Raw genomic sequence first — 24,275 nt, forward strand, 5'->3', positions numbered from 1 at the left:
GCCCATCCCCAAGGAGCACAGTTCCAGCCCCAGCCTTGCCGCTCGCCTCTCTGAGTCGTGGCTGCCGTGGGCCAGGGGTGGACGAGGGGAGCACACAGCAGGACAAATGGACTGTCCATGGTCCACCCGCCAGTTGCTTAAGGGGCGGGAGGGGAGGAGTCCTCAGGGATCCTGTTTCAACAAACGTTTCTTTCCCGAGGAGGGGAAGGCGGGGGAGAGGGGGAGCGGGACCTATTTAAAGCTACCCTGTTGCTCGCTGCCGGCTCTGTTTGCCGGGGTCTCTGGCCATCCCAGACCAGAGGTGTGGGCTGGGGAGCCTCCCGGTGACCTGCCCAGTCCAGGTTCCCTCAGCCACTCTGCCCCAAGATGGGCCGTGGGGTGAGTATCTCCAAAAAGAGGGGCTGCTCTGTAGGGAGGAGGAGGGCTCTCTGGAGGATGAGGGAGGCTGGGGGAGAGCAGGATGGGGCGGGGAGGGACTGAAGGGAGGAGCAGAGGGACGCCAGGCTCTGGGGCAGCATGAACTTGAACTGAGAGTCTCCCGGCTCCAGACGCGTGCTCGGCCCATGGGTCCACAGCACGCAGGTGCCCACGTGCGCTCTGCTTCCCCACTCCCCGGGATGAGCCCCACCGCCCTCCACCCTACCCCGCCTCTCCATCCCTGTGTCTCCCCCAGCCCAGACAGACCCTCCCTCACCGCACCTCCAAGAATGCCAGCCGAGGGGAGCCTGGCCCTGTTCATGCTCCTGCCTTTGCCACTCCCCCAAAAGAGCCATTCCTCTGGCAGTCCCAGCCCCAGAAGAAGGGGGTCCAGTTTGAGGTTGGAGCGGCCGGGGGCATGGCTCCCAAGTCACCAAGCGGTTCTGACACCAGCTCTCAGGGCCCCGAGAGCCAGCAGCCGGGAGGGTCGTGGGGCAGAAGAGCGATGTGCCCCCGGCCCCAGCCCAGCGCCTCTCCTGATGCCTTGGTGGTATCGCCATCCTCCGCGGCCCTGGGTTGTGAGCGTTTCCCCAGCGGCTGGTGAGAGCCGCCTGCACCCTCTCAGCCCACCCCTGCCCGTGGCATTCTGCAGCCCTGGGACTGCCAAGGGGAAGATTAACAACCGTGGAGTGGGGGTGGGGGCAGGGCAGGGACAGGGCTCTGGATTCTTGGAAATGAATTTTCCATATGGAGAAAAGTCACCCAGTCCCTTACACCCTGCTCTGGGCTGCTTTCCTTTTGTGGAGAGCCTGCGGAGGGAAGGAGTCTGGGGAGCACACGGGAGGGCCTGGGGAAAGGGGGTGCCTGTCTGGAGCTGTGGGGGAGTTTCTGAGCCCAGGAAGGGGTCAGGCAGGGACGTGTTATTGCACTGAGTTTAGCAGCTGGGAAAACTCCGGGCTTGGACACCAGGGTTCCTGCGCTGGGGTAGGAGCTATAAATAGAACTGGGGTGTGTGAGTGTGTCTGTGTCTGTGTGTGTGTGTGTACATGTGCCTGCGACACACGTGTTCTCCATAGGCCGGAGCTGATGCAGATACTCCAGGCTGAGCACGCGTGTGGGACTCGGCAGGCCGATCCGCGAGCCCGCAGGCCCTCAAGCAGGGGCGAGCCCCGACATCCTGTGTGATGTCCCTGCGGAGGAGTGAGGGTCTGTGCGTGGGCTTCACAAAGGAAGAAGTCACCCCCATGGGAAGATAGGGCCTCCTAGGACCCCGGCATCTCTGGTTCTGCCATGCGGGACTCAGGATTCGGAGGAAGGCCAGGCCGCCCTCTTCCCCCAGCCGGGAGTGTAGAGAACAGGGGAGATGCAGCTCACGAGGTCCTGCTCGGGAAGCAATTTGGCCTTTACTTTGTCCTGGGACCCCAGCTGCCTGGGTCTCTGCTTCCCCCCGGTCCTTCCTTCCCACCGGCAACCCCAAAGCCCCCAGACCCCCACCCCAGGGACTGTGTGCAAGCAATGGCAGGTTGGGAACTGGATCTGGTTCTGCCTGGATGGAGAGGCTGCGGGAAATGGGGCAGGGGGTTGTCTTAGGGCTGGAGCTTGGAGTTCAAACTGCCAGGAGAGCCCTGGAAAATGAAAGCAGCTGGTCTGCACCCCTGCTTGGTCTGCACCCCTGCTGGGGCTCATTCCATCTCTATCCCTTTGCCTACATCTGCACTACAAAGCGAGGCCCAACTGTCACCCTGCACCCTGTGGCCATGAAGGGCAGTGTGGGAGCTGGGGGAAGGGATGGCCCTGGTGGGAGGGAGCCCAGCCCGTTCCAGCTGCCACCACGAGGCTGCGGTGGGGGGAGCGTGGCTCATTTCCAGCTGCCCCCACTCTGTCCCAGCCTCTGGCTCTCTCAGAAAGAACTCTCTGTTCTCCTTCAGCATTCAAGACCCGGAGAGGGGGACTCGTGGTTGGGGGGGCATGGGGGGGGTCCTTGCTTCCTCTCTTTCTTTCTTGCCTGGGCAGCCCGCTGGCCCCAGATCTCCGCAGGCTCCTGGCTGCAGAGCCTGAGATCCTTGCCAGGACAGGAGGGGGAAGGGGCAGCATGTCCCAAGCTCTGTGTGCCAGCCTTGGGGAGAGCAGGGTGGGCGCGCAGGGGAAGGGATGTCGTAGGGAGCAGCAAGGTCGGCTGCGGTGCCTCCTGCCCCAAGCGCGTGGGCTGGCGATTTGGTTCTAATTTTCACAATCTTTATTGCACGTTGGAATGTACAGAAATTCTCTGGGTTCAGCCCCAGCCCCAGCCCCAGCTGCCCCCCTCCCTGTCCTACCCCCCCCCCTCTGTATGCCCAGGCCCCATTCCTGCCCCTGAAGCTCTGGAGGGTCACCTTGAAGCCTGTCTGGCCTGATTTCTTGCCTCCGGTCCCTTTGCGTCTTTTCATCCACTCTGTGTTTCTGTTCCACCAAGGAGAGACTCGGTGAACCCAAAGCATTTCAATTCATCCGATAAAAGGGGCCTTCTTAGGGCTCCTGGAGAGAGAGACAGAGAACCCCAGGAGCCTTTCCCCTCTCCTTCTGTTGGGCTGCTTCCGTCTCCCCAAGATGGCCAGGCTTCAGGAAGCCACAGGTACCCGCGATCCGTGGGTGCTCTCTATGGAAACAAATGCAAGGTTGCGGGTCTAGGGGACAACGGGGTCCACGTCTCACCGAGCCCCGCACCCTGTTCCTGATCTCACCGGTCAGACCTCTCCAGGTGCTGGACTCATGACCTCTTAGGGTGAGGGAAGCTGCCACATTCTGGGATTGCACTTGACTCTTTGATGGGGAAAAAATGCGTCATCCCAGAGCACAGGAGTTTATGGGGTGACTCCACTCTGGATGGAGCCGTGGTAGATCCAATTGGGTTTGCATTTGTCCAAACCCTCAGAGTGGACGCCGCCATGAGGGAGCCCTCACGGCCACTGTGGACTTGGGGTGACTCTGATGTGTTAGCACAGGTTCATGACTGCCACAAAATCACCACCTGGGGGGGTGATGTTGACGATGGGAGTGACATATGGGGGTGGGGGATATGAGAACTCGCCGTACTTTCTGCTCAGTTTTGCGGAGAGCCTCAAACTGTCTTGAAAAGAAACGTCTACTTTTATAAAAAATGCACACGATCCTGTAAAGAAGGACAAATAAGTTGACTGTAGATCCCATCCAGGTATCCAGGCTTTTTTTTTTTTTTTTTTTAAGATTTATTTGTTGATTTTAGCGGGGGGAGCGGCAGAGGGAAATAGTCTTAGGTAGACTCTGTGCCAAGCGCCAAGCCCCACGTAGGGCTTGATGTCAAGACCCTGAGACCACAACCTGAGCCAAAACCCAGAGTCAGACACTTAACGGACTGCACCCCCCAGGCGCCTCCCAGGTGTCCTCGCGAAGAGGACTTCGTGTCTTGACGAAGAAATGAGATACAGCCCAGTGTAGAGAGGCTCGCTCCTGAAAGCCGCATGTGGCCTTGGGGACAGAGATCGGGCCCATTGCTGACAATGACAGGACGCCCTGAGGGGTGGGGGGGGGGGTTGGACAGGGAGTGAGAAGGTGCTGTCGTGGCCCCCCCAGGCCCTGCCCAACCCCTTCCCCACCAGTACCCCAACCAGCCCCACCCCTCACCCCCTGGAAAGAGAAACTTCCCACCCCGTTTCCCAAAGGTTCCCTGTGGCCCCCGGCAGCCTGGCGGAGGTGAGGGACCACAGGCAGAGAAGAGGAAATGGAACCCAGGGCCTCACGAGGCTCCAGGGAAAATGCCCCCCTGATCTCACGAGAGGCCCCAGGCATGCCAGGACCTGAGAATACTTGCATTTTAGTACATATTCCTCTATTTTGGACAAATGGGGCCCAGTTCCCTTCTTACCCAGTTGTGCCTTGGAGCCTCAAGTTGTGCAAACTCCCCCTTGCCCAGGAGCGGGCCGGCTGGCCAATGAGAAGGGCGTCCTTCCCTGGCCTGCTCTCTAAGCGGCCGAGGTGTTGAGATGCCCTCAACCCTGGCCACCACCTTCCAGAATTCTAAACAGTGTAAGCTGAGGGTCTTTAAAGTTTTCATTCTGTTTAGAACTTAGCTGCAGGGTTTTCTCAACACACAAAATCTTAGCAGAAGCCCAAAGGTAGACAGCCAAGAGTGGGGTCCTGTGTCCCAAGGCCCTTGGCCTTCCCTGGAACTCCAGCACGGGCCGTGCGACCAGTTTGCAAACCGAGGGCCTGGGCCCCCCCGCCCCCCACCCTTTCCTCCCCTGGGCCCATCACGGACCTTGCATCTACCAATCCCAGCCCAGTGCCTGCCCTCCTGGCCTGTCCAGGGCGAACATAGTCTCCCTGACTCTCCGGGCTCTCCCTCCCCACCCCTGCAGGCCGGCCGCGAGTACTCCCCAGCAGCCACCACTGCGGAGAATGGGGGTGGCAAGAAGAAGCAGAAAGAGAAGGAGCTTGACGAGCTGAAGAAGGAGGTGGCCATGGTGAGTGCCCCAGCCCGCCCGGCAGGTTGTGGAAAACGGGGTCCCCGCAGCCCGGCGCCCTCGGAGAAGCCATGCCGCCCCTCCCACCTGCGCCCTTTGCCTCAGCCCCGGGCCCCTCTGTCCTCACACACATCCCAGACGCAGCGCCCAGCCTCCTGCCCCAGAGTGACCCCACTTCCCTTCGCAGGACGACCACAAGCTGTCCTTGGATGAGCTGGGCCGCAAATACCAAGTGGACCTATCCAAGGTGAGTCGGGGGGCCGCGGGGGTGCCCGAGACCGGAGAGAGCCACACAGCACGTGCTGGATAATCACGCCCCCTGCGCCCGTGAGGAAGCTGAGGCCCACAGACACGTGACTAGCTGGGGCAGAGCCAGGCCTAGAACCCAGATCCCGGTTCTTAGTTAACAACCTTCTCCTGAGTACCTGGAAGCCGGGCCCCGTACCCAGCTGCACAGGCAGCACTGGTGACACACGTCCCAGGGAAGTGACACCTGCGAAACAGTGAGGTAACCCCCCACTGTCACGGTAGCCCTACTGTGCGCCCCACCGTGCGTGATGGGTGCTTTATGAGCACTTCCCTGACCCTCAAGACCCCTGTGACATGGGGTCATGCACCTGTCCGTCATAGCAGGGAGACTCGGGGCGGGGGACGAGCTTCCCCATCACAGAAATGAGTAGGAAGTGGCACAGTCAGGTGACCACGCCCATCAAATAAATAAATACAGCAGCAGGCAAAACCACGGTGGGTGCACACCTCCTCCTGCAGGCCCTCCCTGACTTCCCTTTTGAAAACTCTCTGCTCCCCGGTCCTTGACCGCGTCCTGTTTTCCTTAATGATCTGGCAGTGACAGCTACTTATCGTGTCACGTCACTGGGTCATAAGCTCCACGAGGCAGGGACTTCATGGGTTTGTCCTCCTCCGGGTCCCCAGAGCTGACAACGGCCCAGAATGTAACGGGCATTCGATGCACATTTCTTAAATAAGTGAGTGGACGGAGAGAAAGGCAGTGAAGTGGCCTCCGCCCTCGAGGAGCTCACAGTGTGGAAGAGAACGTGGGCCAGCGTTCCCGCGTGCGCCCTGTAGCGCCACAGCCAGCCTGGGCCCCGCGGGGAACCTCTGCGCCGCGCCCCGGCCGGCTCCCCGGGGAAGGGGGCGGACTCACCAGAGCTCTGAGAACAGGTGGTCCCCCGTGGGGGCCTCTTCTCGAATGCTCGAGGGAAAAGGGCCCGTCTCCCGGGGAGCTCTGCCCAGGTGCCACTGGAGGCGACACTGAGGCCTGACCCACAGGTGTGTCCACTCCTGGACGACAGCCGCAGGGGGGCCAGGAGGCCTCCCACACCCGAGACAAATGCCGCCTCCTCGGTGTGGCCTCTCCCGATGGGCCCCCCACCCTCTCCTGCCAGGAGACGTTTCTGTCTCCGAACGGACGCTGCTCCCAGGCCAGGGAGCCGGGGGACGCCGGCAGGAGCGCAGGGCTCCGGACACGCGCTCACTCTCCTCTCCCCGCCTCTCTCAGGGCCTCACCAACCAGCGGGCCCAGGACATTCTGGCCCGGGACGGACCCAACGCCCTCACCCCACCCCCGACAACCCCCGAGTGGGTCAAGTTCTGCCGCCAGCTCTTCGGGGGCTTCTCCATCTTGCTGTGGATCGGGGCCATCCTCTGCTTCCTGGCCTATGGCATCCAGGCCGCCATGGAGGACGAACCATCCAACGACAACGTGAGCGGCCGCGCCTCCCCCCTGCACCTGCCCGGCACCCACCCTCCCGCCCAGATTGCAGGACAGCTGGGGGCCGGGGGCCCAGAGCCGCACCTCACAGTCCCACGGGCCTCGCTGCCGTTCAGGCTGTGAAGGGATGAGGCTCCTCCGTGTGTCGCTAAGCACCTCCCAACATACACGTGCGCACACACATGTGCGCACACACACACACGCAGGCAATCCCGAGTGAGACGGAGCCTCCCTGTTCCCGCACCCCTCACTGAGCTTGTCTGGATCTGTGGGGCTTCACCCCCTGCAGAAGCCCGAGTCCTGGGAAGTCCCTGCGATTTCTCCTGCCTCTTCCCTTTCCCGGGAGACGGAAGGGGAGGTTGGGGGGAAGGGCTCTCCTCTGCCATTGTCGCTCCCAGTTACAGACGAAGTCACCAAACGCCCGTCTGAGAGGCTGTGCCCCTCCAGGGCGGGGAGAAGGGCCTTGGCCTCACCCTTCCCTCTTTACAGCTCTATCTGGGCGTGGTGCTGGCTGCTGTGGTCATCGTCACCGGCTGCTTCTCCTACTATCAGGAAGCCAAGAGCTCCAAGATCATGGATTCCTTCAAGAACATGGTGCCGCAGGTACACAGCGGGCAGGGCGCTGGGCTGGGGCACAAGGTTTCTGGGGGAGTCCAGCTCCCCCTCCTGAGTTCCTTGTGCTCTGAGATGGAGGCGTGGGCAGAATCCACCCTCCCGTTCTCCACGCACGGCCCAGGTGTATGGCCTGGGGGCACAGGCGTCCTCCTGGAGGGTCGGGAGAGGTGGGAAGCCAGCAGTGGAGGACGGTGGCAGAGGGACGAGCCGTTCCTGAGGTGCCCGTCCCCCTCCCACCCCCCAGCAAGCCCTGGTGGTGCGGGAAGGAGAGAAGATGCAGATCAACGCAGAGGAGGTCGTGGTGGGGGACCTGGTGGAGGTGAAGGGCGGGGACCGTGTGCCCGCGGACCTCCGGATCATCTCTTCTCACGGCTGCAAGGTGAGGTAGCTGTGCTGGGGCAGCTGGCCCTCTCCACGGAGCTGGGAGAGGTCCAGTTAGAGCCTGCACGCCTGGAAGGCCCCGGTCCAGTGTCCGTGCCTGCCCCCCACGCGGCCCGGCCCAACTTCGTCTCCCACAGACTGTTTGTGGATTGTGTCCTCGTCTCTGTGTGCTGGGCGTGCCCTGTGCCCCGGGTACATATTTGATGTCCACTTTCCGGTGATCGTGTAGTGGTTATTACTGTGTCAGACGCTCTCTATGCCTCCCAGAGCTGTCTCGCGTCACTCTGCAGGAACAGTGACACCGTGCTCTGCTGTCCTAGGTGGCCACAGACAGCGCAGTGCGCCCCCCAGACAGCCCTACTTTCTCAGACTCTCGTGTTAGAGACCTCGCCCCACCCCGCGCCGGGGTTGTATAATGCAGATGTGCCCCTGACCTTCCCCACTTTACTGATGAGTGAACGGTGATTTCGTTGGTTAGGTCACTAGCCCAAGGTCCCGTAAGAGGTCAGGGACAGCCAGGACACCAAGCCAGAGCAGGGACAATGGCTGAGTAATGCGATAAATACGTGATGAGCACGAGTGTAATTCTGTCCCTCGCGTCATGGAGGCGGAATGCGGTCGGAGCCGGGGGAAAACTGTGTGGGCACCCCCGTGCCCTCCCGTCGATGACGGCACACCTGCTTCCTCCCCAGGTGGATAACTCATCCCTAACCGGCGAGTCCGAGCCCCAGACCCGCTCCCCCGAATTCACCCATGAGAACCCCTTGGAGACCCGCAACATCTGCTTCTTCTCCACCAACTGCGTGGAAGGTGAGCGGCCGGCGACCAGGGAGCCCCCGCCCCGCCCCGGCGGAAGGAAGAGTCGAACTCCCGAATCCCCAGGCAGCATGGGGGACTGTGGCTGTGCTTACGTGTCCTATGTCCTGCCCAAGGCCGGGGGAGGGGACCGAGGGACCGGGGGGCCTGAATATTATTGGCTGGGGTGGCCCGATTCCATGGAATGTACCTCCCCCCAGGAAGATCTGTGTTCTGTCTACGCCAAGACTGAGCAGATCCCAAAGCCTTCAGATGCTGGGCTAAGACCTCCACGCACGCACATGTACACACACACGCACACTCTTCACATGCAGTACACACACACGATACACAAAACTCACAACACAGAGGCACACAGACACAAACACACACAATACACAACACACACACGCCTCCTGACTCCCAGAAGTCTTTGGTTTGACTGATTCCTTCCGTTTCTCCTGACGCTGGGGCTAGCTGCTTCTCTGGCCTCACTTTGGCCAGTGACCAGGCTGGGGAGGCTCAGGCCAGGTGAACACGGGCCAGCAGGAGCTCCCCAGGTTGCCACCACATAAGGACAGGAGACCAGGCCCGCCCGAAATCCATGCCCTCTGTGGCCAGGCTTCCTTTAGAGGGGCTGACAGCTAGAGCTGGTGGGAGAGAGTTCTGGCTAAACCTCGGGCCTGGGACTGGGGCCGGAGGAGGCCACGTGCCCCACCTCCACGCCTTTCCCTTCCCTATTCTCATTTCTTCTCGGCGTGTTATGTCTCTCTGAGCATTTTTGTAAAGATTTTATGAGCCTTTTTTAAAAGATTTATTTACTTATTTTAGAGAGAGAGCATGTGGGAAGGGGACAGGTGGGGGGAGGGGGAGAATCTCAAGCAGACTCCGTGCTGAGCGTGGAGCCTGACGCGGGGCTCGATCCCACGACCCCAAGATCATGAGAGTCGGACACTCAACCGACTGAGCCCCCAGGGCGCCCCTCACCAGGTGTTCCTTTCCCTTAGCAAGTTGAAGTTACGGGGAAAATCACCACACCTTATGTATCTTAAACTGTTAATGTACTGAGATTCTGAAATTGGCCCGACATTTCCCACCATTGGTAAGAACACCCCGTGAAATACTCGCATCGCTTTCTTGGAGTCTGGCTTTGGGGAAAGGAGAAGAAATGAGCAGAACCGACATTGCTGAGTGCCTACTGTGCGCCAGGGGTGGGCCAGGCGTATCCCAGCCCTCTCTGGTTTCCTGAGGAAGGCATTCGTCAGGAGGTGGGGGTGGGGGTGGGGGTGGAGGGCGTCCGAACAAGGGTGCAAACCCTGGTTTGGCCGGCTCCAAACATCCACGCTCTCTCCCTCATCCCTCACTCCCCCCGCCCAGGCCCCCGGCCCCAAGTGTCTACATAAGGGCTCAGCAACTGCCTGGTTTCTTCTGCGGGGTCTCAGGGCCTAAGGCTGGGGAAGAACATCTTAAGCCCATGCAGAAAATCCGTGACCTGAGACCCTTCAGGGTCCTCACAAGCAGGACACTGATTGCACGGAGCTACTAGGTGCTGGTGTTTCATGGCGGGCATCTCCCCGGTCTGAATTCCGAGTGTACTTGCAGCATCTCTCGCCAGGCCCAAGTGTCAGGGGAATGAGTTGTGGTGGCCTGAGTCCGGGCCTGGAGATCTGTGCCTGGGGGAGGTCCGGCCTCGGTCTGTGCCTGGGGGAGGTCCGCCCCTCGGGGGGCGGGGGGTGACCCGCAGGACCCCGGTTGGAGGCCCATTTACTCTGCCGTGGTTTTCCTTTTCCAAGCAGTAGGGTCCCCCTGTGTTGCAGGCACGGCCCGGGGCATCGTGATCGCCACGGGGGACCGGACGGTGATGGGCCGCATAGCCACCCTGGCCTCGGGCCTGGAGGTGGGGCGGACGCCCATCGCCATGGAGATTGAGCATTTCATCCAGCTGATCACGGGGGTGGCCGTGTTCCTGGGGGTCTCTTTCTTCGTGCTCTCCCTCATCCTGGGCTACAGCTGGCTGGAGGCCGTCATCTTCCTCATCGGCATCATCGTGGCCAATGTGCCCGAGGGGCTGCTGGCCACTGTTACCGTGAGTGGGTCAGGCAAGGGGCCGCCGCAGGAGGTCTTGCTACCCGTTCCTCAAAGGCAGTCGAGGCTTACTGTAGCTCAGCAACTTGCTCCCTGCCCCTAAAGTCACCTGTCAGAGTTTCAGTACCCGGCTCAGAGTCTGAGCTGCGCTTTGGCCCGTGGTCGCTCTGCCGGAGCTCCTCCCAGCCCCTTCCCCGACACACAGTCCGACGCACGGTCCACTGCCGTCTGCAGCTCATCCCGGCCACCCTGGCTGCAAAAGCCTCCCTCAAAGGTCACTGATGACTAATTGGCAAACCCAGTGACCTTTTCTCTCAAACCCTTCCTTGACTCCGCTGAGAAACGGATACGGCTGTCCACCCTCCTAGAATTCTCTCCATCGATTACAGTGACATGCCCCTATTCTGGTTCTCCTCTGCTCCTCTGTCGCCTGCAGGATCTCCTCCTCCTCTCCCCAGCCCCGATTCACAGGCCTCGAGCTCTGCTCTCCCCGCCCCCCGGGGTGAGCCCGTCTCGTGCCGGTTCTCGCACACCCCTGGCCCAGCTCTCTGCCTCCCGCTCTGCAGCTCTGGTCGTGTATCTTCCATTCCCTGTTGGACTTTTCACCTGAATGCACACCACGATCTCACTCAGCATGTCTGACATCGAGCGCAGTCACTGCCCACACATAGGTCCCACTCGGTGTTTGCTGACCAGGATCAAGGAGGGCGGGGTCGCGCCCTGGTCCGGGGTGAGGTCACGGGCACCTCCGGCTCCAGGCTTAGCGTCTCGAACCCTCCTATCTTTCTCAGGTGTGTCTGACCCTGACAGCCAAGCGCATGGCGCGCAAGAACTGCCTCGTGAAGAACCTGGAGGCCGTGGAGACGCTGGGCTCCACGTCCACCATCTGCTCCGACAAGACAGGCACCCTCACCCAGAACCGCATGACCGTTGCCCACATGTGGTTCGACAACCAGATCCACGAAGCGGACACCACGGAAGATCAGTCCGGTGACTGAGGCTCTCCAAGGGGGCCCCGGCACGGTGGTGGGGGGTGGGAGTGAACAGGGGCTCTAACGGGGAGCCGCGCTCCTGCTTCTCCCCTACTGCCTCCCAGGGGCCACTTTCGACAAACGATCCCCCACGTGGACGGCACTGTCTCGGATTGCCGGCCTCTGCAACCGTGCTGTCTTCAAGGCCGGGCAGGAGAACATCTCTGTGTCTAAGGTGGGCATCAGCGGCGCGTCCGTGGCTTGCCCGCCTCGCCGGGACCCAGCGCCCCCTCCGGCACGCCCTGGCAGCCTCGGGGGCTCCGGTGCCCCCTTCCCCCGGGTCTCCCACTGCCCCCCCACCCGTGTGACTCTGAGTTCTCCTCCGTCAGCGGGACACGGCGGGCGACGCCTCCGAGTCAGCCCTGCTCAAGTGCATCGAGCTGTCCTGCGGCTCCGTGCGGAAGATGCGGGACAGAAACCCCAAGGTGGCGGAGATCCCTTTCAATTCCACCAACAAGTACCAGGTCTGGCAGCCACGCTGGGACAAGGGCGGGGGAAGGGGCCAACGTGAGGGGGCGCTCCAAACCTAGGAGGGGGGGCATCTGAGGGCCATCCCCGTCACCCTGCCTCGTCCCCAAGGAAAACTGGGGTGACTTCATGTCTGGTTGCAAGGACCCCCCCCAACTTCCCAACCTCCATCCCTCGATATACCGGGTCGCCTTCCCCACTCCGGCCTCAGCCTCCCATCCCTTCCAGCTGTGGGGGTGAACACAGCTCTGAAATGTCCTTAGGATGCCCCCGGGCAGCAGGCGTCTGCTAACCCAAGAAAGCACTCTCAGCCGGGTCGTGTGTAAGAGTGCTGAGGCCAGCACGACTGTGGGGCGCTGGCGAGAGTCCCCCACTCCCTGGCACCGTGGTCAAGATTTGTGACCCACACTGCCCTTTACACGCACAGGCTCTCCCTCCCTCGACGAGAGCTGACGGACGGGGCTGTGCGTCAGGGAGGTCCCCTGGGCAGGCCCCTGCCCTGACCGCTTGTCTTCTCCCCAGCTGTCCATCCACGAGCGAGAGGACAGCCCCCAGAGCCACGTGCTGGTGATGAAGGGGGCCCCGGAGCGCATCCTGGACCGCTGCTCCACCATCCTGGTGCAGGGCAAGGAGATCCCTCTGGACAAGGAGATGCAGGACGCCTTTCAGAACGCCTACATGGAGCTGGGCGGGCTGGGCGAGCGCGTGCTGGGTGAGGCCGGAGCGGGGCTGCCCCGGGGCGGGGGCGCTGGGGGCACCCGCGCAGCCCCCCCACCCCACCCTGTGCTGGGCTCACTCTTCCCTCCTACCCGCGTCAGGGTTTTGTCAGCTGAATCTGCCCTCTGGGAAGTTTCCGCGGGGCTTCAAGTTTGACACGGACGAGCTGAACTTCCCCACGGAGAAGCTCTGCTTCGTGGGGCTCATGTCCATGATCGACCCTCCCCGGGCTGCCGTGCCGGATGCCGTGGGCAAGTGCCGCAGTGCGGGCATCAAGGTACAGGCCTGGCCTCCGCCTCCCACCCTCCCTTCCCCGGTGCTAACGGTCAAAGGACGGCAGGGGCTCCTGCCTTGCAGGTGCCAGACCCCTCGGCCACCTCCCTCTGCAAGGAAAGGTCGACCCCGCCGGGAGCGCTTGTCCGGGTCCCTTCCCGTCAGCGACCAGGCACATCCTCTCCCCCGCTCGTCCCGTTCTGCTCTCGGGCCAACCTGGCCCTCGGGTCTTGGAGATCTGTTGGTCCTGCCTTCCCGAATCGCGTCCGCTCTCTCTACCACTGGGGGTGCAAGGAGCAGGCTCTCGTCGGAACCCGCTCGCCCCCCAGCAGGCTCCGGTCCTCATCCCCCAAGCACACCTCTCCTAGGTCCTTGTGTCCACCTGTCATTGCTCCTCGGTGGGCGCTCCTGCCTGGGCGGCACATTTGTCCTTCACTCGGCACTAACCATTGTTTGCCGCCTGTGGCCCAGGCACTGTTCAAGGTGCCCGAGTTCAACAAACAGACATAAACCCTGTCCATCTTAGAGCCTCTTTTCCTGCTTCAAGGCACGCTCCACCCCATCCCCATGGCCGTGGCCGTGGCCATCCCTTGGCCGTGGCCATCCCGTGGCCAGGCACGGGGCAGTGGCCAGCTCTTCTTCTCCCAGCATCAGCTCGAGCTGCCCATCCGCTGAGGGCCAGGGGCTGCTAAGACGAAGGACGCGTGGTGCCTGCCCTCCGGGGCTCACGGGCGCTCAGGGAAACAAATGTCTCCACACTTAATCACGGAGCAACCTGCCGGCTCGGGTCGTGAGCCCCTGCTCCCGGCCGGAGGCTCTCATGCCAGGAGCAGCCAGGAGCAGGAGTCAGGCGCCGTGCTGGGCACCCAGGCTGCAGGAGTTCACGTAATCTGCACAACGGCCCGGCGAGGAAGCTCCGGTATTTTCCCTTTTCACAGAAGAGGGAAACTGAGGCACAATGTGACAGGCTCGTAAGCGGTCGGGCCAGGATTTGAACCAAGACAGCTTGCCATTTCCTCACACACCGAAGCGCTTGTGTGTAGACATGTGTGTGTAAGGGATGTCTCCGTCCCAGCCACTCTGTCGCTGAGGTAGGCGTCATCACCCCCACTTAAAAATAAAACCAGCTGAGCCTCAGAATGGGTAAGTCGCTTTCCCAAAATAAACCTGCCCGTCAGGGGCAGATCAGGCATGTGAAGCACGGTCGGCCGACCGGCAAGCTGTGCTCCGGCCCGTCTGGCTGCCTCTTGCTGCGATCAAAACTATCCCCGGGTGTGGGGACCGTTCCTCCAGGGAACTCCGAGCAGGAGCAGCTAAGTCTGCCTCAGAGAACTGGGCACGTTTTACAGAGCACGTGATATTCGATCTGGGCCTCGAAGGCCGGCAGTGTTTTGTAAGGCAGGGAGAGGAGGGCTGTCAAGGTCAGGGACAGTGCGTGTCCTGGCGGGGTGAGACAGCGGGGGAGGGGTGCAGGTGCATGGGGGGCGGGAGGCTCTGGGGATGGACACTGGGACTTCGGGTCAGGGCCAGCTGGAAGGGCTTTGCCTAAATGCCTGACTTGGGGACAGAGCCAGCTCTCAGGAGGCCACCTGGGAGGAGAGCCTGGATCGGGAGGAGGGCTGGAGGCGAGGAGGCAGGGGGAGGGTCTGTGGCGCTGTCCAGGCGAGGACACGAACCGGGGCGGTGACAAAGGATGGAGGCGAGGAGTCACATCTAAGAAACACTTTGGGAACACGGTGACCGAGCTGGACACGGTCAGCGAGGGAAATGCAGGGACAAGGGCTGGAACGCCCGATAGGACAGTGCCGAGCCGGGGGCAGGGCTGGCCTGGCAGCGTGGTGGGAGCGGACGGCGAGCTCAGCTCTGACCTTCGGCTGGAAGCCTCGATGGACACTCAAGGAGAGACATCCCATGGAGAGCATCAGCTTAGAGCCCAGGACCGAAGTCCAGGAGCAGAGAGCGCGAGGCCCCTCACACACGAGTGCAGTTCAAGACCCACTAGTGAACCCGGATCAGGGAGGGGGGCCTGGATGAAAGCGGGGCCACCAGTCTCGGGGCAAGTAGAGAGAGAGGCGCGGGCAGGAGGTGGAGGGGGAGTCACCGCTCACGTCTACGGAGTGTCCAGCTCGGTGCCATTCAGTCCTCACGACAGCCTTGGAAGGTGGGGCTCGCCCCCTGCCGGGACCGAGACTCGGTGAGAAGACCGGTCTGAGGTGCCACAGCCCAGGAGGGCCGGTGCTCAAGCTTAGGTCCCCGCAGCCGCCCCTCCCAGCCGGCGGCCGCTCGGAGGAGGCAGGAAAGAGCCGGAAGAAGCGGGGAAGGAAACCGGGAGAGTCAGCGTCCGCGCGGACCAAGCTGGCCGGCTTCGAGGAGGGGCTGGTGGGCAGTGCCAAGTCCTGAGGCGTCCAGCAGGATGAGGGCCGCAAAGATGCTTCTGTCTTCAACGGGGGCCCATGTGGCCTTTGGGGGGCAGGTTCTTTGGGGTGGTGGCGGTGGCCTTGAAGGACTTTCTCTTTGGTACCTGTGCGAGGCTTCTTCCTCCGATCAACCCGCGCTCGTGACAGACAGGCTTTTTTTTTCTTTAAGATTTTATTTATTTGTTTGACAGGCAGAGATCACAAGCAGGCAGAGAGGCAGGCAGAGAGAGGGGAGGAAGCAGGTTCCCTGCTGAGCAGAGAGCCCGATGCGGGGCTCGATCCCAGGACCCTGGGATCATGACCTGAGCCGAAGGCAGAGGCTTAACCCACTGAGCCACCCAGGTGCCCCGACAGATACCCTTTAACCACCTCTCTGGTGCCGACTGCCCTCCCCACCAGCCTCCATCTGTGCTGCAAGAACCGCCTCCCTCCCCATGGAGAAGGCATGTCCGAGGCAGCTAAACAGGTGGTGGAAGGCCGGGGGCTGGGGGCAGGGGCCGTGTCCCCCTCGTCCCTACTCTGACCAGCTGGATGGCCCCAGCAACCAGAGTGGACACTAAGAAAATGTGTCCAGCTCCCGGCTCCCGTAACCTTGAGAGGGTCATGGGCCCTTTCTAAGCCTTCGTCCCTCGCTGGTCGGTGAGGGCCCTTCCAGCTGCCACAGCCTCGTAGCCCATGAAACCCAGTCTCTGACGGGGCCTCTTCCAAGAGCCCCTCGTCCATCTGTTACTCGTCACGGAGGCTTCCTCCACGGAAGCAAAGTGTCCCTGATCCCCTGCGTACAGCTTGTCACCCACTCAGACACACACACACACTCTCTCACACTCACGCACTCTCGTGCACACACAGAGTCTCACACACACACACACACACAGAGTCTCACACACTCACACACACACACACAGAGTCTCACACACACAGAGTCTCTCTCCCTCACACACACACACACACAGTCCCGCCACCTTGGCTGGGATCCATCAGTCCCACCGTCGGGGGGTCTGGCTTTCTCTGACTTTGGGAAAGGAAAGGATGGGGAGGGGGTGTTAATACCACTTTTCTCTTCTCTTTTCTCCTGGCTGCCAGGTGATCATGGTGACCGGGGACCACCCCATCACAGCCAAGGCCATCGCCAAAGGTGTGGGCATCATATCAGAAGGCAACGAGACTGTGGAGGACATCGCGGCCCGGCTCAACATTCCCGTCAGCCAGGTCAACCCCAGGTGCGGCCTCCGCGGGGCCCCCTGTCCCCGATCAACCCGTCCCACAGGATGCTCGAGGGTCCCTGGGGGGAGGGGCCTTCGGAGAGCCCCTCTGGACCCTGCAGGCCTTCCCCGTGACACCTCAGCGGCCGGCTCCTCAGTCCTGAGGGTGTCCATGCTGTGCCACCCATTCACTGTGCAACCCAGGTGTCACATTACTGTCCTGAGCCGCCACTCTCCCAACTACAGATTTAGGGAACCATCGCCCCTTGAGGTGGCTCCGGGGTAAGGCGTCAGTAAGAAAAGCAGCGCGTGGCCTAGCACCGACCGTGCTGGGTGAGGCTGTCCTTCCTCAGAGAGAGAGATGGGACACACAGGCCACGGGGACAGGGTGAGGGGGCCACAGCCCTGGGACCGTGCGGCTCGGCGGCGGGGGGACAGGGGCGGCAAGGAGTCACCCGCCTGCGCCCCCACCGTCCAGAGAAGCCAAGGCGTGCGTGGTGCACGGCTCGGACCTGAAGGACATGACGTCGGAGCAGCTGGACGAGGTCCTCAAGAACCACACGGAGATCGTGTTCGCGCGCACGTCCCCGCAGCAGAAGCTCATCATCGTGGAGGGCTGCCAGCGGCAGGTGAGCGGGCCGGGGGTGCGGGGCCGGGCCGGAGCGGGCCGGGCAGGTTGGCCAGGGCCAGCCCGGGCTTCCTCCTCTGATCCCGCTGCGTCCTCGTGCAGGGGGCCATCGTGGCGGTGACCGGGGACGGCGTGAACGACTCCCCTGCGCTGAAGAAGGCTGACATCGGCATCGCCATGGGCATCTCGGGCTCCGACGTGTCCAAGCAGGCCGCCGACATGATCCTGCTGGACGACAACTTTGCCTCCATCGTCACGGGCGTGGAGGAGGGTGAGGAGCCCCGCGGGCCGGGGTGGCATCTGGGACAGCTTCCCGGGCCTTTACCCCAACGCAGAGCCAACTCAGGATCCCGGGAACCTGCCACTGGCTTTGGCTTCCCTCGAACATGGGGTCTCCCTCTCTGGCGAGCACGGGCAGCCACGCTCCAGGGGCTTGGGCTGGGGAGGGGTAGCTCCCATCTCCCTGATGCCACCAAACCTCCCCCAGGCCGCCTGATCTTCGACAACCTGAAGAAGTCCATCGCCTACACCCTGACCAGCAACATCCCCGAGATCACGCCCTTCCTGCTGTTCATCATCGCCAACATCCCCCTGCCGCTGGGCACCGTGACCATCCTCTGCATTGACCTGGGCACTGACATGGTGAGTCCAGGGGTCAGAGCAGCACAGGGGGATGGAGGCGGGCAGCCGGGGGACAGCCAGGCTGGGACAGTTGAGGGAACAGAAGCCCGAGTGAGTCCGGGACCATAATAGGGTCTTAGTAACGTGTGCTGATCGCATCAGAGATTCCTCCCCGTGGGCCGTCCTCTGCACCTGTCGGCTCCTTTCCACTGCCCTCCTCCCCCCACATGCCCCGCACACAGGTCCCTGCCATCTCCTTGGCCTACGAGGCTGCGGAGAGTGACATCATGAAGCGACAGCCGAGGAACCCCCAGACGGACAAGCTGGTGAATGAGAGACTCATCAGCATGGCCTACGGACAGATTGGTGAGGCGGGGCCCTAGGGCTGGGGCTGGGGCGCGGCCGAGAGAGGTCTCTGTCCAGCGGACGGAGGCATGAGCCCCGGTGAAATCCCAGGCCAGGGGTCAGCCCCCCACCGAGCAGCCGTCGCTGGTGGCGAGTGCCGGTCCCACCCAGCCGCCCCCTCTGACCACGCCGGCCTCCTGCCCGCTCCCCACAGGGATGATCCAAGCCCTGGGCGGCTTCTTCACCTACTTCGTCATCCTGGCGGAGAACGGTTTCCTGCCGTCGCGGCTGCTGGGAATCCGTCTGGACTGGGACGACCGGTCCATGAATGACCTGGAGGACAGCTATGGGCAGGAGTGGGTGCGTGGGGCCTCCGGGGCGTGGGCTCCATGCCTGTGGGAGTGCCCGGGGGGCCAACTGGGGCTGGGGGCTAAGGCACCCCGTGCCCAGGGGTTTGACGAGTGTCCCCAGCACGCTGCCCCCCGCCCCTCCCTTCGCCTCTCACACGGCCCCATCTGCCCCCAGACCTACGAGCAGCGGAAGGTGGTGGAGTTCACGTGCCACACGGCCTTCTTTGCCAGCATCGTGGTGGTGCAGTGGGCCGACCTCATCATTTGCAAGACCCGGCGCAACTCCGTCTTCCAACAGGGCATGAAGTGAGCGCCCCCGCCCCCACCCCCACAGAGAGCACCCTGAGGTCCCTCAACCCCCGCCATGGGCGCCTCGTCCTGCGCCCACATCCGGGGAGGAGGGAGCGTCAGACCACACCTGTCCGTCTGAAACTGGTGTCTGAAGGCGAAGGGGTCGGATCACCTTTAATGACGAGTTTTAATTCTGCTCCTAATCTGCTGCTTTAAGGTTCCCTTCCCTCTCCCTGCCTTCCCATCTTTCCACACGTCTCCCCTTCTTCCCTCTTCCCTGTCCTCCTCCCTTCTCCCTTCCTTCCTTCCCTCCTTTTCCTTCCGTCTTCTCCTCCCTCCTCCCTCCTTCCCTCCTCCCTTCCCTCCTCCATCTCACCCTCAGCAGCACCCTCTGCCCGGCCCTAAGGCCCGCAGCGCAAGTGCTCTGCGCTCCAGCTCGTAGCTCGGGCCCGGCCGCGCCGAAGTGATCCTCCCCGTGAGGCTGGGAGCTGCTCCAGGGCGGGCTCGGGGCCCTCTCAGGGCGCGCGTTCCCACGGGCCCGTCATCGTGCTCCGACCCGCACGCAGCTCTGTGGGGTGGGACCTGCTTTCCTTTTCTGGACCAGAGACCCCAAAGAGGTTACATGAGGTCCCTGGGGTCACCCAGCTGTTAGGGTTCACCCAGGGCTGCTTCTAGCGCCCCAGCGCCTGGACACGGCGCAGGGTGGCTTGCCTGTCAGGGGCTGGCCCCTGTCGGTGCTCGGCGATTGCTCGGTGACCGCGGCGCGTGCGGACGGCGGTTAGTGCTAACTCCAGGTCTCTGTGAAACCAGTGGAAGGCGAAAGGGGTCCTGAGGACGCCAACAGCCGCTGGCCAGCGGCGCCCCACCTCGGGCCCCGGGCCAGGGGGCCTCAGGGCCGCTGTCTGCAAGGCTCCTATGCTTTATAGAAACGAGCCACCGAGTAAGGCCGCAGGGGTTACTCAAGTGTCACTCGGAGGCAGAACCATTGGTGTGAAGGACCGCGACGGCACGCTAGCGGCTCTGTTGGGAATGCGGAAGTTTCCAATTTTAAATGGAGAAATGATATTCATTACTTAGTAACAAATATAGCTGAAAAGACTACAATCAATTAAAATGGGGTCTTTATCAAAGAATCGGGTGGGTCCTTTAGTAAGTGGAGAGTTTGGGAGCTATTAGCGTGAACTATTAAGGCATGCAGCGTGCAAGGTTGTACACGGGTCAAGTAGTAACTCAACCGAGCACTCTGCACGTTCCAGAACGTTCCACGCTTTACCTCCCATCCTGTTCTCAGCAAGCCCAGGGTAACCTCTCCAGCTCACAGGGAAGACCACGGGGCTCAGAGAGGTGCAGAGACATGGCTTGTAGCCCAAAGCTAGCAAGGGGCAGAGCTGCGGCTAGATTCTGCCTGTCTGACTCCAGAAGCTGCTTTCAGACCCTTGTTCTGTCCTGCTTGTCGGGTCTGAGGTCGTGGATGCACATCCAGCTTTTAATTTCCAGGGAGTGGACAGCTTCCTCTCTGCTAAGCGCTTGACAAGCATTCTCCTCTATTGAGTATCGACAACCAACAACGACCAGGGCCGGGGAGACCCTGGGAACGTGTGGGACACACACGGGCTCTCCGAGCCCCTTGCTGGGCAGATGGCACTGGCTGAACACAGACCACGGGCCTGAAGGCATAGCAAGTCCGTGTGCCGCGGGAGGGCGGCCCCACGACCCGGGAAGGAAGTGTGTGCTGAGCACAGCATCTCCAGGCCAGGGCACGTCACCAACACATTAGAAACATTCATTTACTAGAAGATTATGTGTGTTATAGGAGGTGAGATCAGTCAGCAGAGAAAGTGAAGGAAATCTACTCTGGTTACGTGTAGCAGCAGAAGAGAGGGTTTGAAGACCGTCCCCGGGCACCTTCGCCACCAGGAGCCTCCCTGGATTTTCCCCCCACTTTCCGCACCTCCTACCCTCCTTTCTTTGCCTTTCCAGGAACAAGATTCTGATTTTCGGGCTGCTGGAGGAGACGGCGCTGGCGGCCTTCCTGTCCTACTGCCCGGGCATGGGCGTGGCGCTCCGCATGTACCCGCTCAAGTGAGTGTGTCCCTTCCCAGGCCCCGCTAGGCTCCAGCTTCTGGTCTTCAGACCCTGTTCTCTGTCCCCACCCTGCGGCACCCCCGACACGCTCCCTGTTTCTGTTTGGTGCAGGGTCACCTGGTGGTTCTGCGCCTTCCCCTACAGCCTCCTCATCTTCATCTATGATGAGGTCCGGAAGCTCATCCTGAGACGGTACCCTGGGGGTAAGTGGCCCCCCCCAGCACCCTGCCAGTGCTCCCCACTGCTGGCCCCCCCCCGGGGCTCTGCACTCAACCCTTCCGCATGAGGCTCCTTGCTCCTCCTTCCCATGCCCCCCCAACAATCTGGGGGCCCCAGGTCCTCAGAGCCCTGACCCTGCCTCTTTCCCACTAACCTGGGACACCAACACACAGGGGTGCTCAGGCCCCTCCTCCCACCCAGACCACAGGACACAGAATTAGGTGGGCCCAGGTCACCTTGTCCCCCCTCCATATCTTACAGACACGGAGAGGTGCAGAGGTGAATTTATTGGCTTGGGGTCACAAAGCAAGGAGGAGCAGAGTGGCTTCTAGAACCCAGGCTTCCTGATTCCTGGGCAATGACCAAGTTTGCTTTTGTTTTTTCCCAACAAGCCCTGTTGCCCCCGTACTGGAAGTTGAAAACGGATGGCCGGCAAGCCAAATATGGCTCCGTGCATATTGTTTGGTTCCGTCCGCCCTTTATTGCGTGGCTGTGTTTTGTAACTGGTCCAATAACTAAAACTTAGGGGCTCTCACATAAAATCCTATTCCTGATTCTGAGAAATCATGAGCCATCGACCCCATACATGTCTCGGCACAACCACCACCGGCGGTTGCCCCTTGAGACAGTCCTGTCACCGCCTAGCCCCTGCCTCTCCCCTCGAGCCCGCTCTGCGACGCCCGCCCTGTCCTAAACACATCTCTCCCTTCCCCTGACCCGTGGCCCCCGCTCCCCGCTTCCTCCCCTCCCTCTCACCCTGATTTGCCCTCCAGCCCGCAGACATGGACCTCTGCCCCCCATGAGCTCACGCCTTGCCCCCCTCCCCATCTCTCCCACAGGCTGGGTGGAGAAGGAGACCTACTACTGAGCTGTCCGAGGAAGACCAGGCTCCAGGCCGGGGGCGCCTGGAGGCGGTGCGGGGATGGTGATGCAGAGAAGACGGGGTGCTGGGGGAGAGTCGGGGGAGGGACAGAGAGGCCACTCGACGGGCTCAGTGGGGAGGAGTGGGTGAATAAGCTCAGAGCCGTTGCCCTGCAGACGCAACTGAGAACAATCGGAGAGACACCACATGCCGGGGTCCTTCCCAGTTCCGGCTGCACCCTGTCCACTTTTTCCGAGGAACTGAGGGTCACCCAGCACCCACCACCCACTGTCTGCCCCTGCACACCCACCTCCCACTAGAACAGATCAACACCCAAAGGCAGGGACCTATCTCCACCAGGAGGAAGAGACGATCAGATCCCCCGCGTCCTTTGATCTCCGGCCTTACCCCACTGTCACGGCACCTCTGCTCCCTGCCCGACTCTGCCCCTGCTCCCCACCCGACTTTGCCCCTGCTCCCCCTCGAGATCAGACACAGCTCCTCCTGGTGAGTGCCAGGCGTGGGGCCGGAAAGGGAAGCTGCGCAGAAGGCGGCATCCCCAGGCAAGCCTGAATGGGAATGTCTAGAGGCAAGAGGGCGGCGGGGGGGGGGGGGGGGTGTGAGGCTGAGGACTGACACAGCCAAGGGAGCTGGGGAGGAGGGAGCCAAGGACAGGACAAGATGTGTGGTCTCCAGCCCTGGGTCCTGCCTTTCAGAAATTCCTGCCAGTAGGCCAAACTCAAATGTCCGCAGAGCAGGCCAGAGCAATCCAGGAGCTCCCCTGGGTCCCCCGCCCCGGCAGCTTGCAATCCCCACCGACCCTGCTTTGTGGCGTCTGGGCCATGAGGCCCAGGTGTCACAGAGGCTCTGGTACACTCAGTCCCTTGCGCCTGGTGACACCCCGCCCTCCAGAATGCTAAGTCCTCCGAAGCCCCGTCTTGTTCCCAGAGGGCAGTGGTCAATCTGTTCCCTGCCCCCACCACCCCTTCCCCTTTGGGTCCCTCCGGATGAACCTGAATCATTCCAGGAGCTGCCTGGCCGTCAGCTGGAACTAGGGTGGAGAAAGTTTCCGGAACCTTCCTGCTGCCCAGGGACGTCCAGAATCAGCTTAGGTCAGGGGCGTGGGCAGACCCTCTGGGCAGCGAGAGCCCGAACATGAGGAGGGCTGCTCCTCCCAGGCAGACAAAGGCCCTTCGTGTTAGTGATCAGTTCCCACAAGACAGGGAGTTGGTTTCAGGTTCCCGCGGGAGACCCTCAGCCTTCCCTTGCCCGCTCCCTGCCTAGCAGCTTTGCTCTGCAGGCAGCCCTGCCCCTTCCCTAAGCCTGGCCCAGAAGGCACTGGGTAAGAGACCCCCGGGTGGGCCCAGGGAGAGTGCCACGGGCGGAAGCCGGCAGACCTAAGACAGAAAGGAAGTCCCTCCACTGGTCCTTTATCAAAAGGACTTTGAAATGAGTGAGTCGTTGCTTCGGGCTCAGAAAACTAAATAAGAAACCATGTTCCTTCGGGCCGATTAATTTGAGATATGTGTTGACTATGGACAAAGCTTATCTTTGCACAATCAAAAAAAAAAACGGTATTTGTTTAGCAAATTAGAAGCATTAAACCGCATGGCTAGGGCTGGCATATTTAGTCCTCCTAAACACTTCTGAAGCACTTTAGGAGTATCTACGTAGAGGTAGCGCGTGCACGGGCTAATCACCATCGGTTCTCCTGTGTCGGTGAGACACATTTGCAGGACCTTTTCCGGGAGACCTTTTAGAGGGCACTAGTTTGCGGTACTACCTACGGACTTGAAAATAATAAAGTTGCACTTCTTTATGAAAAAGAAAGCCCTTCCGTAATTCAGATTTTGAGCCTGAACACGTGCCTCTGTCCCGGAATGTGGGATTAGAAGTGTGGTGAGCTGTGGTGAGGCTCGGCTGGAGGAAGCCGCAACGCGTGGGAAGGAGATGGGGAGAGGGAGGAAGACGATTTGGGGGGGCCGGGGGGCCGATGTTGTCGTTGCTGGGGGGAGAAAGCCAGAGGGGAAGAAGACAGAGTAGAGGCCTCCTTCCTCGAGCCGGAGCCTGCCCTCGAGAGCCACAAAGGTCTGTGCAGAACAGGGAAGGATTGGGGAGTCCATCTGAGCCCAAATCCTTAGGGCCACTTCTGTTTTTTCTGTTCCAGACAGGAATCGGGCCACTCTTAATCTGAGGGGTGGGGGAAGACGACGGTGAGCTGAGGCCCCCTCCGGCCCCAAGGTCAGGCGCCAACTAAGAGTCT

General features: G+C 61.6%; 1 protein-coding gene across 1 annotated transcript; it reads left to right on the plus strand.

Annotated features, from left to right (window-relative positions):
- The first annotated feature begins 237 nt into the window (after nt 1-237).
- On the plus strand, nt 238-22,589 carry ATP1A2 (ATPase Na+/K+ transporting subunit alpha 2). The gene is made up of 23 exons (XM_044266673.1): nt 238-378; nt 4,791-4,895; nt 5,083-5,142; nt 6,415-6,618; nt 7,117-7,230; nt 7,487-7,621; nt 8,316-8,433; nt 10,236-10,504; nt 11,295-11,493; nt 11,600-11,709; nt 11,864-11,998; nt 12,525-12,714; nt 12,821-12,996; nt 16,493-16,629; nt 17,090-17,240; nt 17,342-17,510; nt 17,727-17,881; nt 18,103-18,226; nt 18,420-18,565; nt 18,731-18,861; nt 20,827-20,928; nt 21,043-21,134; nt 21,990-22,589. Exons 1-23 carry the CDS (start codon nt 367-369, stop codon nt 22,016-22,018), a joined length of 3,063 nt encoding a protein of 1,020 aa, XP_044122608.1. The 5' UTR covers nt 238-366; the 3' UTR covers nt 22,019-22,589.
- Nucleotides 22,590-24,275: the final 1,686 nt, after the last annotated feature.

The sequence above is a fragment of the Neovison vison genome, chromosome 10 (assembly GCF_020171115.1).
Source record: "Neovison vison isolate M4711 chromosome 10, ASM_NN_V1, whole genome shotgun sequence".
Classification (NCBI taxonomy): domain Eukaryota; kingdom Metazoa; phylum Chordata; class Mammalia; order Carnivora; family Mustelidae; genus Neogale; species Neogale vison.